Here is a 17,277-nt window from a genome sequence, read left to right on the forward strand (position 1 = left end):
GGTAGAAACCTAAACTTCCCCCTACCTTAGGTTTTTCAGAGTGACAGGTATGCAGTAGATTAGAAAAGCTGTGTCTCAATTCTTAGTAGCTGGACCTCAGCAGGAATTCACTAAAACTTCCTGATTCACTTCCAGTTAAAAAAAAAAAAATCCAATTTTCACAACTGTCTAGGCATAAAAATAGTCCTGAGGCATTTAGGAGTTTGGCAGAAAAGAAAAAGTAGCATAGATATGCTTTTGGTCATTAAGGGTTTTTCAAGGCAGCAGAGGAAAAGGGACTCTACTCCCCTTGGGACTTGGTTGCCATTTTTTTGGCAGACTGTAGACTCTACTGGTAGGATGCTTTTTTGCCACTTGCTCCTCTCAGTCTGGGTGCCCTTCTGACTCATTTGTGCATTTGCAGTCTCTTCTCTGAAGTCTGCTGAATGATGTGGACCTCTCTTTATTTTGCTTTCCTGCTGTCAGGCAGGGAGTTTTCTCATAGCAAGTGACTGGGAAACCCAATTCCCTTATAAATATGTGAAGAGTTTCAAAAATTAGCAACCTATGTTTCATATGTAACAGAAAAAAAATGACTTCAAAGTTACCTGCTATTTCCTTCAAAGGCCATAAATATGAAAGTTGTGATTCTAGAGAAGACGATTCTGAGGGATTCCCAGGGCACAGTGGCTCAGACCAGTCAGCATTCCTTGCTGAGTAACCCTGATGTCCTGACAGCCATTCTTTCCATAAGGAAAGCCTCTGTGGAGAACTGAGGGATAGAACTGACCACAGCTGGACTTTGCAAACTGTCTCTGTCTTTTTTGAAAGACATTAAAAAAAGAGGAGGAAAAGGAAGGAAGGAAGGAAGGAAGGAAGGAAGGAAGGAAGGAAGGAAGGAAGGAAGGAAGGAAGGAAGGAAGGAAGGAAGGGATGTTAAGTATTACAGTTGCAACATTGTTCCACTTCAGATACTAAGAAATACCTACGAAACTTTACATCAAATGAACAAAAAAATGTTTATTTCAAATATTTTATAAACCAGCTGTTATACACAGAATACTCAAGAACACTGTCTTTAATTCAAATTCAGCTTTAACTGCTACAACAGTCATTTTTACTAACACAAGTAATTTAGTTTATATCAGAAGCTGAAAGTTCTCATCTATGTTTAAATGCTCTCACAGACATTGAATTAACACTCTACCCCTAAAATTATATTTGTTTGTGAGTGCAAGAGAATATAAAAATATTTTATAAACAAACACATTTCAAAGATAAATAAGAAAATCTCATAATGTGTGTTTGATAAACACACATTGCAGCAATTGCAATAATGTATTCCTACAAGAAATGGAAGGAGAAGAAATGCTTTGTACTTTAACTCAAGAAACTGGAAACATTTGCCAAGGCTAAGTAGGAAAACAATTTAAAAGGAAGTCAAAGGTATTCAAAAGAGTGTAAATGGCTTTGTATTTTGTATGGAAGAATGAAAACCTTCCATAGAAGGAGACGGTGATGATCTCTGATCCTGTCCAAATGCAAATGAAAAACTAACATCATCTTTTCCATCTCCAAATGCATGAGAGTTTGATTCCGAGTGGAAGGGAAAGACAAATGCATCTTCATTTTCTGATTTCTCAAAGAAGCTTCCTACATGGAACACATATAATATTTGTTGTTAGATTAAATCTGAGAGAATACTGCATTCAGCACATGCTTCTTTATTAATATATTGTGCCAAATATCCCACTGAGCATCACCCACAGTTGTGTGTTTATTGCTGCACCAGAGATGGTATTTCCAGGGGGTTGTTATGAGAATTGACACTGAAGGAAGCATGGAGCACTTGAATGGTTTAGAACAACAAAACACTTCTGCATGACACATTTTGCACCAGAGATATCTGTAAACAGAATCTGCAGAAGTGTTTATTTAAAGAAAAATGTGATCAATCATTGAAACACTTGAACTTTTTCTTCTCCTTTGCAAGTCCTCTCATTTTGCTTCAAACACACCTAACACTATCCCTATTTCTTTTTTTCTCATACCTCTTCTTTTCTATGATACCTCAGGAGTTTGGAGCCCAACATGCAAGGGAAAATTTAAGCTAAAAGATTTAGTTAAAACACAAATGAGCACAATAAACCACTGAGCTACACTATCACAGCTGAACACCCTTTCAGACAGCCAAAGGAGCTCTGTTAAGCTGGATCATGAGCCTGCCAGTCATAGGAACACGAGGAGAAGAGAGCTGATATACACAAGTGCATCTGAGTTTCAGACTTACCAATATCTTTGTGTAGGGACAGAGAGTTCAGGTTTCCCACAGAGTAATTTTCCTCTGTCTGAAGTATAAACAAATGTTTAATTTAACAAAGGAAAAAGGCAAAAAGGAAACTTTATTGTTGATATGTAATATGTTCATTTGGTTTTAGTGAGAAAAACACTGTCTTAGTGAGAAAAACACTGTCTCAGTGAGCGTTAGCAGCCTTTACAAAATATGATTTAAAGGTATTTATCAGTCCCTAAAGTTGCAAGGTAAGTTCTTAGATCAGATGGGTTTTATGATATTTGTATGCAAACACCCTTGCTCCGTTCTTCTAGGAAAAACCAGACTGATAACAATCCAAAAGCTGACCTGACTTACTGCTGGTTTTCTAAACCATAAAGATTCAAAATTGTTCAAATCTGTGACATTTTATAAAACTCCAAGCAAGAACACAAATACATCCTACTGAGTAGGGCCTCAAATGGCCAGAAAGAGCAGCAGGATAATCACTTGTCAATCTTAAAATGTGTTCTTAGACTACATTTAAAATAGATACTGATGTCCTTCAAAACTCCCATCTAACTCTAAAGAATCCCAGATCTGCCCCAGCCTGATAAATTCTCATTTTCTGCTGCTGAGCAGGCACAAAATACTGTGGTTTCTTACAGCACTGGGTGACTTAAAACACACCTAATTCCTAAACAATTCACAAACCACACACCAGTGTGTTCTCTCCTACACACAGTTCATGCTATGAGATACCAAACCCAGAATAAAAAGGTGCTTTCCCCCATCCCTACTTCAGCTCCCAGCCACCTGCAACAGCGGCTACCTGGGCTGAGATCCCTTATCTGCATCATGGGGCTTGGAGCCCCACTGCCAAGTGATACCTAAGCCCTGTCTGATGCACACATCTATCCTGGATCCCCAGTTACCAACCTAATAGCCCAGGAGAGTAAAAATTATTCTAGACCACTGGAGCTAGGGAACCTCCAAAGAAAATGGAAGACCTGGATTCCATTCCCTGTTCCATTTAGCTGCCTACCAGCTCCTTCATTTGAATACAGCTAATCCATATTTGCTAGTCAGTAACCCTAATAGACTGTCCTTTCTTCCCTTCATCAAGACAAAACCACACAGGAGAAGCCTGTGAGTTGTGAAGTCTGCCAGAGAACTTGAATTTTGCACTGTAATACTGAACCAGAAGCCTTTTGGTGAATTGAGTCACTGTATATTTGCACATGATGCATACGAGAGAGATTCATACTTGGTTAGAAGTCATCAGAGGAGGATTGGAAATTAAACATTTTCAAAGAACATCAAACTTAAAAGTAACCAAGATATTTTAAAAAAAAGTTTGCTACAAAGATAACCAGTCTGAAAAATCTCATTCAGTGTCAATGCTGTTTTGGTCACATATTTTGCTTTGTGGAAATTTAATGTTTTTACAATTAATCATTTTTACCTCATCAGATGAATTTTGTGCTCCAAACAGAGAAGAATCAAATAAATTAAAGCCAGGTGATTTCTGGGAGAAGTTCATCAGAGAAAAGAAAGCAGGAGATTTTGATGTTCCCTCTTCACAACCAAAATTTTGAATGCTGTAAATACAGAAAGGTAGAAACTATATTAATAGCTTTTTAAGTGATGTAGATGGCCTTTTCCCTCTTATTTCTTCCTTTTCCTCTTTTTTTCACTTTTTTACATCCCCACAGCTTTCATCAGTAATTGCTTTTTACATCACAGAACCAATAACACAATTCTTTCAAGTAAAGGAAGGTGGTGTTCTTACCAACTCCCTGCCCACTTAGCAAAAAAACCCAAAAAGCCTGTTTAAAGATAGAAATCAGAGTAACAAATAGTACTGCAGAAAAAGACAATGTGTCTCATCTATTTCTAAGCAATGTGCTGATCTTTAAAAACAGCTTCAACTGGAAATGATATTGTAAGAAGAAAACTCAATAAATATCAAGCATAACTCAGGAAAAAAAATCTGAACATTTTCAGAAGAGCTTTCTAGAAAATTCTTCCTCTAGTATCTTTGAAAAAGAGCAGAAATGCTTATACAGTAAATGTGAGTACAATTTTTGGCTCAAAATCAAAATGAAAGTTGAAATCATACGAGTCAAATGGAGGTGTTTTTGAGAAGTGTGGGGTTTTCCCCTTTAAGTCAGGTCTTTTAGGTGCTCTTAAGAAAGGTTCTGCACTTTCTTCTGCTATGTCAGGATTATCTTCATTTGGCTTAAAACCTCTGTGCACATCCTATTAAAAAGAAATAAACAATGATGTTTATAACATATAAAATTTCCCAAAATATCATTAGTCCTTTTAACCATAAATGGGTTCTCAGTGGAGCCAGCACTTAGCCTGTTTATTTATAGTTCTGTGCAAGAAATGAATTTTAAATGCAAACTATTTTCAAAATGTTTCATCAGCTCACATTAATGAAAAAGTTATGGACTAATTAATACTTTACCAATTTCTGAGAGTTGTCTCTTGCTTATTGAAAGAAGTATGTCAAAATACTTCGACTATTCTAAATAAACTTCTTACTTATGACATAAGAAATGCTTTTCTTACTTGAGGTACATACAAACAGTCCATGTGCTCATCTGCTTCTTCACCAACATGTTTGGCCTCTTGGCTTGCTGCACAAAAAAGACAGCACTGCCTGTATTGTAACAGCATTTTAAACAGACACATAAAAACGACATTGTGGGAAAGAATCCATCAGGGAAGTTCACTAGCATGGCATTGCTATTGGTAAGGAAGTGTTCTGACTGTGGTTTTCTCAAAACCCCACTTTGAGGCTCTGTCCATAACAATTACCTCTTGTTCTGCCACTTGCTGTTGTCAAAGCATTACTCAGGCTGCTGCTTGTGGTTTGGTGTTCTTCAAACCTGCCCATTGTTCCTTGAGAGTGCTGTGTTTGTCTCCTCCAGCTACTGCCCTCTGAGAGTGTAATAGTCAATAGAAACCAGGAGGGAACAATATAAAAAAGCACATCCATGTGACAGTGATGAAGTGCAGTTTTAAGAACTGGGCAAGAGTCAGGATGAGAAATGAGAAGAAACATTATCATACTTTCTACTGCCAGAGTTTTTGCTTTAAGCTTCAGACTGAGATGTGCTGCATCTCAGGCATTGTGGGTTAAGGTCCTATGTTTCAGTATTCTCTTTGTAAAAAAAAAAAAACAAACCTAGGCTATAATCTTCTACATGCATCTAAATTAGAAGTACATTTAGAAAAAGAAATATTTAAACTGAAGCTCAGTTCCTTGTGATTTCAAAAATTCCAGATCTATTTGTAACTGCCCTGGTTTTATCTGTAAGGATTCTGCATGTTTTTCTCCAGTTAATTTTCATCTTTAATAATCTTGATCTGATCCTTCAAGATACCTGAATTACTGGGTTTATTATATCCCTTTTCTTTGCATTTCCTCATACCTTCTGGCAAGATGTTAAGACTGGATTTCACTTTACCCAAGTAATTTGAGACTCAAGTGTGAATTTACAAGAGATGTTGGACAGATCCTTTTACTCACAATGGTCAGTGCATCCTAAATCCTACATTACTGAGCAGTTAAGTCTCTATTTAAATTAAGACTCTGCCCGTCTGCTGTACTCAAATTTTGAGCTAAACAATCAAGGTGGAAAAGAAATACAAATGGTGACCCTCTTAATGCCAGAATGAAAATCTGGTCCCTAGAATTTTCTGATGTATAATTATATGATCCAACCTTATCAAAAATATTACAGTAGTACTTTACCCATTACTGCTTTTGCACTCTCAAACTGTTGATTGGAAGGCAACTGCTTTGGAAGGTCTGACAGTCTAAAAGACAAAGTTTAATGTTTGTCTAAATGTGAATTATTTCCATGAACCCCAGCCTCAAGAATGAAAGCTATTTTATTAAAGTTACCTGAATTTCACTTGGTTTTGGATGCTTACTATTGATGGAACTTTGGCAATTTGTGGGGTTTTAGTCCCTTCAGTGTCAATAACCATCTAAAAGACAGAAAAAAATTCAAATGAGGCAGCAAGTGAAATTGTCACTTCACTAATATCACTCTGATTTCTCCTTAAACTGTGGAAATACCTTCTTTTAATCAGAACTTAAGGATCAGACAATGCAAAAACCTTTTCTCTGTTTTACCTACATTTTGACAGCATGATACCCAAAACCACTTTGGTAATCTATTAATAAAGTCTTAGTCACAGCACTGATAACTAGATGTGATTAATTAACTTTTCTATAACACAAATAATTCTGTGTCACTTCAGGCAGGTTTGCTGCTGCTACAGCCTGGCTGCTCATATCTGTCAATCCAAAAAGGGCTGGGGCCAGGCCTGGCTCTGCCTCTGAAGGCCAACTGAGCATCCACACCAGTCTCAGTCAGCACAGGTCTCATGTGGGGATTGAAAAACTGCAAAAAACATGGAAATACTCCCACCTCATAGATTTTCATCAGAGCAGAAGCCATCACTCCTCTATGTAGCATGCATTTGTGCCTTAAGGGCAGGCTGAAGAATCTGTGCCTTAGCATCAAATAACACATTCTTTTACAGGGAGTGTCTAGTTCTTGTTTATTTTACAAAATGTATCAAACTGAATTTTATTCCGGGTAGGGGACAAAAGAGCTGGTTCTGCAGAATCTGCCTGCCACTCAACTCCTGTAGTTGTACTGCACACCTTTCCTGAAGCATAGCAACCTTCTTTCTTCCAATCTTTTTGTTTTTCCTCAGACTCCGTCTTCTTTTCCTTGTTGCCATCACCCTTTCTTAAAGTTCTCTTAACCTTGACTTCCTGCTTCCTACAATAGTCTAAGTGCAATTCTGGGTCCCAGACTCCCAGCCTCATCTCTAGATTACCCTAGCAACAGCCCTTCCATCATCCTCATCATGTCCAACTCCCTAAGCCAGGCACAAATCAGAATTGCTTGAATTTTCTTCTGGTCTTGTCCCACTCAGTCCTGTCACTGTCCTTCATCTTGTCTGGTGTATGGAGGCTTTGTCTTCTCACACAGGCGTCACTCTAAATCATTTAGTGATTCACTCACCTCATTCTTCAGTTGCCTTGAAATTCTTAAGAAAATCACAACTGGTTATGCTAACTTTTTTTACCGGATTTTTTGTTGTTCATTAAACTGTGATTTTAAATAGATCCAGTGAGATGTCCCTTAGAAAGATGATTTAGAAACTTCTCCAAGGTTCTGCACAGCAAACACAGTTACAAATTCTTCTGCCCCTTATGGCCTTACCTCCTCTAATTTCTCCTTTTAATACTTTAACAATATCTTGCTCCTATGAATAGTCTTGCACTCCATGACACTATTGGTGATTTCCACAACTTTGCAAGTTGTACCTCTAGCTTTCTTCTGGATTAGTTTAATGTATTTAAATTTTTTTTAAAAAAAATTGTATCTGAATAAAGCTGAAATTCACTCCACCATTTCAAAAATGTCATAGTAACTATATTCTTGTGGGTGAGAGAGAAAATGGAGCTGGGGGTTCCTGCAGTGCACCAAGGAATGTTGTTCATGCTTTTATTCCTCTCAGTCCAGATTTCTGTTTTTGGCTAAACCTCAGAATGGAGCTGTTAACTGTGGGCTGTCCTGTATACTCAGTCCTTTATGAAATCATTCATTATGGAGTAGATGGCTCATGATTCATCAGTAACATCAGAAGATTCTGACCCTCCTTTAGACTTCCAAATACTTGCTACATACAGAATCTACAGTGGGGCTTTTTTTAAATACTAAAAACTACAAAATGAGTTCTAAGATGGTCTACCTTGATTTTAGCATTAGAATGCACTTTGTAAGAACACAGATATTTTCAGAATGAAAAGGCACCAAAGAAAGATTTTTGCTGTGATTACCAAGCAATTGCAGATTGCCATGATTAGCAATTTACAGTGCTAACAAGTTTTCTGTAAGACATAATACCATGAGGTATATTTGAAGTGTTTTAAATTTAAACAACCACATAAAACAGATTATATAACTTCATATTTTTATCAATGGAGAGCAACACACCTGGGATAAATTTTCTGCAAGGCAGGAGGAACTACTGGTGACCACTGAAGGTTCCACTGGTTTCTCTTTTTCTTCTCTCCCTAAATTTACAAGTGTTACATAATATTATCAATAAGATTAAATATCAAAAGCATGGCATTGTTAAACAGAACCTGGGAACAAGCCTTATAAATTTACCACAAAATGTGAAAGTATCAAACAAATAACAGTTGTTTATTATTTACTGTACTAATGGGAACAGCGCTAAAGGTATTTTAGATTAGAAATTAAATTATTTTCAGATGTTTGTGACACCATGCATCAGGTGTATGTCATGTTACTTTATTCATTGCACAGATAAGGGAGAAATCAGACACAGAAGATTTCCAGAATATAAAAAAAGGTAAGCACCCAACTTCCATTGAAAGCCTGGCCTCAACTATAAGTAGTTGAGCAGTTCACTAGATTTGTTATCATCACTTACCCATTCTTTTGAAAAAAAAACCCTAAAATACTCACTGAAGTCATTCAACACACTGCACCTGTTTCTGCTCGTTGCTTTGAGAATCTAAAACCCTGCACAGATTGGACAAATTTCCGAGGAACGCATGGGATATGCAATGTTTTATACAGCTGATGTTTCTTCTTGGGCAAAGATGGGTGCTCACGCTCTTCAAACAACCTAAACAAATTTAAATTAGAAAAAAACCCAACAAACTGATCATTGCAAAAGAAAAGAAACCATAAAATATAACTGCTTCAAGTAAGTGGAATTCTCAAGGGCATTGGATGTTGTCAAGGAAGTTCAACCACCTTCAGCACCAGTAGTTGATAAAAAGGCGTTTTTTTTTTTTAATAATATCAGAGAGAGAATATCTCTGAAAAAGAAGCCATAAAGGAGTAATAAGCCAATCATAAGAACATTGATGGCTTAAATTTTGTCAGTGTCAAAGACAAGTATTAGTATTGTGGAGTTTTACACTTTGATTAAAGTGCCTCATTATTGTAGTTCTGAAATCACATTTTCACATTTAAAACCACTCTTTCTTTCTCTCTTTCTTTCTCTCTTTCTCTCTCTCTGAGACTGTGTAGAATACTCACACTGCACATGCACAAAAGAGAAAACTGCAGCAAGTGTTTTTTCTTGTGGGGTAATTATCTGTGTAGGGTAAATAGCCCTTTACAGTGCAGAAAGACAAAGGTTGGCAGAACAATGAAGAGTAAAGTGGCTGTTTGGCACAGGAACATTTACTATTTTTTAGAAGAATGAGTTCTATTTTATTTTCTCTCTGGCATTCCTGCTTAGTGCTTCTGTGCTTCTAGCTACAACATCTGGTTTGTAGCTGACTGAACAATGCTGCTCAGAACAAATGAAGAACTGAGTCAGTCTTTTTGTTCTTCTTGAAATTCTCCATAAACAAAAATAAGATAAAACATAGGATACACTTTATAAGATAGTGTGTAGTAAAATTAGCAACACTAATAAAAAAACACCACTGAGAAGCACTGGCTAAATGCAAGGACATAACACATTAAACTGATATATATTCATGTGAACTGTGTGAACTGTGCTCACATAAAACCCTGAAAGCACTGCAGTCAAGTATCTCTGATGAAAAGAACTATTTTCTCTTGCAGTTACATTTATACCTGTGCTGGACTGAGACTGAACAAACTGTACAAGACATCTACCACCTAAACAAAACCAAAGTAAATATTTCTGTTACATTAGTTCTAGACAAACCCTTGTCAAGAATGAATACAGAAAACAAGATATGTGTGGCTGGTGTATCTTTAAATTCAGATGCAGGGAACTCAAAAGCAAGGAGAAATCAAAGCAGAGCTAAGCACAGAACTCTGGCTAAAACTGTTTCACTTTGTTCCAAATGGCTCATTTTGCCACAATCATCATTCCCAGATCAGTTGAACAAGGCTACTGTGGCTGAGGTGGTCACAAACAGGGGAGGGTTTGTGGTTGGGGATTTTTGGTTGGTTGGTTGGTTGGTTGGTTGGTTGGTTGGTTGGTAGGTTTGGGGTTTTTTCAAAACATAGGATGTCAAACTCCATTTTTAAAAGTTCCTGGAGTCAGTTTCCTTGTGCTTCTGTAAAGCCTAGCAGACAAGTCTGTATTTCTAAAGATTTACTCTCCATTAAATAAAAAATCATCTTACAATGCATATCTATATAGAAGAATGTCTCAAAGGCAGAGCTACAAACCAAACTCAAAGGTTCTTAAGATATTCATTTTTTAAGTAACAAGACCTTCCATAAGAGCCTGAAGTTAAACTGTGCATATGCAGTACACCTGCTCCCTTCCCTCCACAAAAGCACTATTGAAACATAAACCATGCAGATCTTCTCTGACATTAATTAATACCATTGGAAGAAAAATAAAACTGCATCACAAAGCTCAAAACAATCCAAACTGCAGCATCAAGAACAATAATTTGTCTTCTTTTTCTACTTCATTGTTAGTAGACATCTGAGTAGATTAAAAACCCTTTATCTTGATCCATATTGCAGGAGTTATTTTAAGTGCAAAGAGAAAAACAGACATTCTTAAGCCAAAATAAATTGCCATTTCCTTAGTAGTATTTTCTTCTTTGCAGCATAAAGAAACCCATGGATTACTATTAATTTCCACTAAAGGAATCAAGTATATCTCATTGTACATATGAAGAATCACACCTGTTTCTGTGGTATTTACAGCTACTGAAACCACGCTCAGTATTCTCATCAGAAGCATTTTTTTGAGTTGGCTCTTCATATATGTTTACATTAGAAATGCAGAAACAACTTCATAAGTACTTTTCTAAGGTTTATATTATCAAGCTTTTTCTTTGATCAGTAAGTCAATCACTTCCGATGCAAGGATGCTGAAAGAACTGCAATAATCCACCACGGAATCTCCTTCATGTGAAGATGTGGCAAAAAGCTCTCATTTGGAAAGTAAGAGATGGAATTAATACATGACCAAATTGGAAAGAAAAAGAAAGAAAAGAATTACAGCATCATGGAATTAAATCTCTCCCGACCATTTTACAAAAGCAGAGAGAATGAGCACTATATATGCCATAGCACAGTTCAAGACACCAGCCTTTCTGTGTAATAAATAGAAGGTCTAATTGAGACATCAAGACCAGGGCTTCAAAAGAGTTGAGTCCTGTTTGGTGACTGATGAGAACTTTTGCTTTGGAAATTAAACTGTGACACTTGTCAGTGTAACTGCTGAGCTGTGAGTCAGAGACATGAGCTGGTAAGAGCAGAGGAATCTGTGTTTTACACTTCTAACCAGAAACTGACCAGACCTAAGTGATTCAAACAACAATATTCCAGGTTTTTTAATGGAACAGTGCCCACTGCCATCCTGCTGCCCAGAGCAGAATATAAATATCAGCACCTAGGAACTGGCTTGCAAGCTTGATTCTTGTCTTGAAGCCTTCTAAAGCTTTTCATGGATATTAATCTGTACATTGTTCTGCCCAGTGCTTTCACTGCTCTCTTCAGTTCTTTCCCTTGATGCTGCTGGTTTCATGCTGGTCTGGACCAGTCCACAGAGATTCACAGTACAATTCTTTTTATTTCCTCTTCTTTTGTGGCAGAAGATGAAGATATCTCCTCTCTTCACAAAGATCTTTTTCCTCAGTAGTAACTTTGTAGTGGCTGCAGGACAGCTCAAAATAAAACTCCTGCCTTTGGTGCCCACATTCTGCTGTTGTATTTTTGTACATTGCTTTGAGTCTGCAAAGGTTTTATTTCCTATGGCTCATTTTCTCAATACACAGTTTCTGTTGGTGAGTTTTGGTTTTTTTCCCAGAGTTTTTTTTGGGGGGTTTTGCTGGTGTTTTTTGTTGTTGTTTGTTTGTTTTGGTTTTGTTTTGTTGGGTTTTTTGATTGTTTGGTTTTTTTCAGCTTCATAATACACCCATTTTTAATACCAATAGTTACTTAAGCAGTCACTTCCACACTTTCTAGTGACAACTTTTTTTAATACACTAATGCAAGATAAATATTAAAAAAAATTAAAAAAAAAATTTTTAAAAAATTATGCCATTTTCTACAAGCCTTTATGTTGTGGAACATACACAACTTCAGGTGAAGGTACAAGCAGACTCCATGACAGGAAAAGAATTGTACATATGGCAGCTGTGGCACCCTATGGATTCCTTACCATGAGGAGCCTCACTGAGGGATTCCTACACCTCCATACCCAGAGCATGGGTCTCTGCCTCTTACAGCAGGTCTTTAACTGGTATTTTGTGTTCTGCAGACTGAACACACATGGGTTTCTTGGAAAATTCAAAGACAGTGCTTCCCATCTTTTTTTTTTTTTTTTTCTTAACCTTGTCTTAAAACTAAGGGGATTTCTTGCTTTCCCAAGTTTCTGTTCTTGCCAATCGCAAAAATCTTATATGAGAAGGTAAAATGGGTGCAAAGGCTACACCACAAAGAAATCATCATCTGAATGATTCACTCGTAGGTCTGTAAGAAGATATTAAGACTTAAAATGTCCCAGTGAAAAGAATCTTAGGAATTACTAAAATTATGTTTATTTGTAGATATGTTCCACTAAATGCCTATTTAGAGCCCTAAAAGGATTCTTTTTCAAGCACACCATAATATAAAATCACATTGTCTATGTCTTTCAAACATATATTCCCTTTAAAATGGATTTTGGTCTAAAAGTATCAGCTGGACAGGAGAAGTTTCAACATTCACAAGGATAAGTGCAAGATAGTCCTCATGGTGATTTTCAGTCATTGTAATTGAGCTCAAATTAAAGTGAGTCCCAGCTGTAAATGATTGCTGACTAATTTACTAAGCCATTAATCCTGTCTATGAAACTTTCACTCATGCTTGTTTTTAAGAACTAAATTAAGAGTTAAATTTCTTAAGTAGTTCAGAGGTGAAGACAACTGACATGTGGAACCCTGACTCCTTTTCCAAATATATATTTAGTAGAGTTAATGTTATTTTATCTCTGATTGCACAGTCACTATAGTTGCATTCAAAACTACTTGCACAGATCTTTCAGCAGTAGCTGAGGAGAAAATGCTTCTACAAAATATTTTTATAGCATGTTTTTGGATACATTGGGTTTCTAAGAATCAAATGTCACTATCTTAACCCTCAGAAATAAAAAATTTGTTGAACTCCATAATTAAATCACATCAGCAGGATTAAAGAAATTTGCCAGTCCTTATCTAACAACAATCTACATTTTGTAGCAGTCTTTGTGTAATTTTGAGGTAGTCTTCTGGATAAAAGCAAGGGGAAAATAGTTTTGAAGTGTACCTTTCTTTATACTCTTCTGACTTCTCAAGAATTTTCTGATTTTTTCCTTCAATATTTTTGCGATTATTTTGATCTTCTTTAGTCTCTTTGAAGCTCTTAAAGGATAAAGAACAAATGGCATAAAAAATGACAAAACTTGAACTATTTTAGCTGCCAAAGTTTTCTAAACCTGATGAATCAGTAGTAGATTTTATAGCCAAGAGATGCTGAAGAAATAAGGAGAACAAGGTTAAAAAGAGGCAATATTTTTTGTTGGATCAACCCTATTAACTGGAATAAACACAGAAGTTTTGAAGCATGGCCCTAAATATCAGAACCTGGAGCTCCTTACATGGTCTCCTTCATAGCTGTAAACAAATTCTCCACATCCCTCTTCCTGTATGTTTACACAGCACAAACCACATTGGGAACTTCAGTCTGGAACTAGGAGTGTCAAACAGGATCACAGAATATAAACAGAAAAAAACACCTGTGCAAAACGTGCTGTTATCAGCACAAGGCAGTAAATGGAGCCTTTTTTCAGACAGGTAAAAGCACTGAGATGCAATGCCATAAAAAGTTACTAAACCTTTACAAGGTTGGGCTACTCAGGCTTAGAAGGGACCTTTTACAGAGGAGTAGGTCCAAATTCTGTACTGATAAAATCCCATTGATTTTGTTTTAAAGATTCTCCCTTCGGAATCAGTGCTTCTCCTCGTTCACCACCCAAATTTTCTGCAGGGTATTATATACCCACACATGTATTTTGGGGGGAAAAATATAAAGAAAGAAGGGATTTCCATTATTCTTACTGTAAAGCATATTTAGTTAAATACAAACCCTTAAAAACCCAGCAGAACCTGTGAAAGCTGCACACTCAAGCCCTGGGGCTCGGTGAGGAGTGGCCCTGATCTATTTTGAAGTGTATTCTCCTGAGCTGACACCAAAGTCATCATCACACGGTGCCGTAGCAGAAACTGTGGTACAAACTGAGGTCAGTAGAAAGCAAGCTTTAAGAACCTTTACATTCATGGACCCCTCTTCTCTAAGAAAACAAGTGTGATGCTATAGAAGCATAATTATAAGCCTGGAATCATCCTGTTCCTCTGTGAACTTGAAAATACACTACTTTTTTGATGTTTCAGAAAATGGAACAGTGCTGTGTATGACCCCATGTAAAACACATATCTATTTTAAAAAAACCCTAAGATACAATTACCTTTTTTAAGTAGTCCGTTTTCATTTGTAATTCTTCTGCTTCTTTTTCCAGTTTGATGGTTTCCTGCCCAGCAGCTCCAGCAAGCTGCAAGATTTCCTGTGTTTTTTTCCTCATAGAGGCACTGCCATGTCATGGAATATATTTTACAACAATATATTTTTTCAAGCAAGAGATGCCATCAGATCCCTGACCTCTCTATGCTCTAACAAATGCTAGAGGTGCAGGCAGCTCTGATAAATCTGTATTTCCTTAGCCAATCTTCAACTCTAACTTCAATTAATCTTCTCCTAAATGAAGCATTTTGATAGATATGTTAAAGTAAAATAGATATGTTAAGTAAAATTTTATTTTCTTTCCCCAGAATGCTCCCATAAATTTAAACTGAATAGCGGAATTTGACCTTCAGTTTTCTCACTGAGAAATGCCAATGTTGCCTCTCTAATCATAAATATATAAATAATTACTTTATTTTCAAATAGAAAGTTGTGAAAGGTAAACATAAAATTTATTTCTTGCCAACTGAACAAACACTAGAAATCAAGGATACATGTGTACAGCCCAAGCATTTATGGATGTAAAAGGAGCAGCCTCTGCAAAAATAAAATTTGCCTTCAGATCTTTAACTAACAAATCCATTTTCTTAACAAATACAAGATAAATTAATAAATCAGGAGCATTTCTCTTGACTTATTATAGATAACAAAAATTGCAGTATAACAGTAATGGCATTAAAAAACAGCTCCAAAAAGTGATGAAAATTAAATTTAAGATATTGAGAGGCTTGATCTAAAGAAATCTTGGAACTTTTTTACCCCAAGAATTTCAATGACAAATCCCTCCCCACTACATTCATGGGTTGGAGGAAGGAATATTAGTATGTGTAATCTAAATTCTTATTTGCTACAGATTTTTTTTTCTAAAAATGATATAATAAAGAGAATATATTTTATTAGCTGAATTAACTTCGTAAAATCAGAGGTTTTCCATATGGCACCTTCAATGTGCAGTGCACTGCCAAAAGGCTTTATTGTAAAAGCATTGACAATAGCAGTACCCAGAGTATCCAAGGAAACATCTTCTTTCCATTTGTAATTTTCAAGGTATTTCAAAACTCTCTTTCGGATTCCTTCAACTTCTTCATTTTCTTTGTAATACTTCTGGGCAAGAGGAGTTTCTGTATATTTTTGGTGATGTTCCTCCAGAGTCTTTCTACACTGTGTTATGGAATCCTCGTACATTTTCCTATAAAATACATGTAAGTTAATTTCTTTTTCCACGGGAAGCCATTGTTTATAAAGAAAAAAAAAAAAAAAACAAACTATAAATTCATTGCACCAGCTCAGTTAATTTGCTGCTATTGTGGGAAGGAAATTCAGGTTATTTTAAATATGGCAATATTTGGCTTTATTTATTTTTGTTTGTTTGTTTGTTTTCCAGCTATATTCAAGGAAAATTATGCTGCATGTAACAAAGAATAGTCATTATGTAAAAACCAGCCAAACCTCTCTGTTCCAAAGGGAATGTAGAACCATACCATAACCAAAGGCAGCCTGGCAGATGACAAACGCGTTTTTCACTGTGTAATTCTCATGAAACTCACTGCAGGCCAAAGTCTCTGCTGGTGCACCTTGGCACAATTCCATCAGTTTTGGTGGAGCTGGATCAAAGTCCCAGCAGAAGAGAATTTGGCCAAACCTCCCATCTTTAGAGCAGCCTGGTGCAGCACTGGACTGAGAGCTGCCTCCAAGGAGGTGCTAAGTAATCTCTGTGTGACTCAGGGAAGCCTTAAACACACACAACAGGCACACTGAAACAACAGGACTACTCACACTTAAGGTTAAGCAAACACTTAAATGTTTCAGTGGCAAAGAGCCAGAATGCTCAGCTTCTCGTGGGGCTGCCCTGTAAATTAATGTTGCACTAAATGTAACTTCATTGACATCATGTGAGCACGTAGCTATGAATTACTGAAGTAGGTAACATCAATTAATGCAGGGAAAGCTTATGTGAACTAACTTAAAAATGTTAAGTTATTAGTACACTAATAACTAATAACACTAATAAGATGGGCAAGAAATTTCTTTATGGGAAAAAACTATGGTGCATAAAAGCAATTAAAACCAGAAACCCATCTCTTAATTTGCCCCTGCATTAAGGAACAGCTCTCACTGCTTGCAAAGCACACAGGACTTCTTTTTAAGGAGCACGTTTTATCTCAAACTGCTAATAATCATTTAATGTCTGAAAGGATGCATTTGACAGGCCTGGCTGCCCACTGGCTGGGCCAGGCAATGGGAGAGAGAAAAACTGATGTTCAAATTCAACACTAGAATCTTCTGCTCTTACAAAAGGAAAATAAATTCACAAGGCAAAACACAGTCAGATTCTAATTTTCAAATCAAACTACACTCCAGGCACAAGCTCCTGTTAAACTGACAAACTTTAGGGGACAGAAGCTGTAGTTCAACACTGTGAATCAAACCTAGGAACTGATATTTCCCAAACTTCACATAGAA

At 36.6% G+C, this 17,277-nt stretch overlaps 1 protein-coding gene across 1 annotated transcript; it reads right to left on the minus strand.

Annotated features, from left to right (window-relative positions):
* Nucleotides 1-1,429: 1,429 nt before the first annotated feature.
* LOC310910912 (protein SIX6OS1) lies at nucleotides 1,430-14,875 on the minus strand (the record flags this gene model as incomplete). The annotated part of the gene is made up of 11 exons (XM_083863985.1): nucleotides 1,430-1,632; nucleotides 2,270-2,327; nucleotides 3,717-3,852; nucleotides 4,374-4,513; nucleotides 4,832-4,899; nucleotides 6,021-6,085; nucleotides 6,174-6,259; nucleotides 8,290-8,369; nucleotides 8,802-8,965; nucleotides 13,564-13,658; nucleotides 14,762-14,875. 11 exons carry the CDS (start codon nucleotides 14,873-14,875, stop codon nucleotides 1,430-1,432), a joined length of 1,209 nt encoding a protein of 402 aa, XP_083720111.1.
* Between the last annotated feature and the right edge of the window lie 2,402 nt (nucleotides 14,876-17,277).

Source organism: Zosterops lateralis, assembly GCF_965231275.1.
Source record: "Zosterops lateralis genome assembly, chromosome: 6".
Lineage (NCBI taxonomy): Eukaryota > Metazoa > Chordata > Aves > Passeriformes > Zosteropidae > Zosterops > Zosterops lateralis.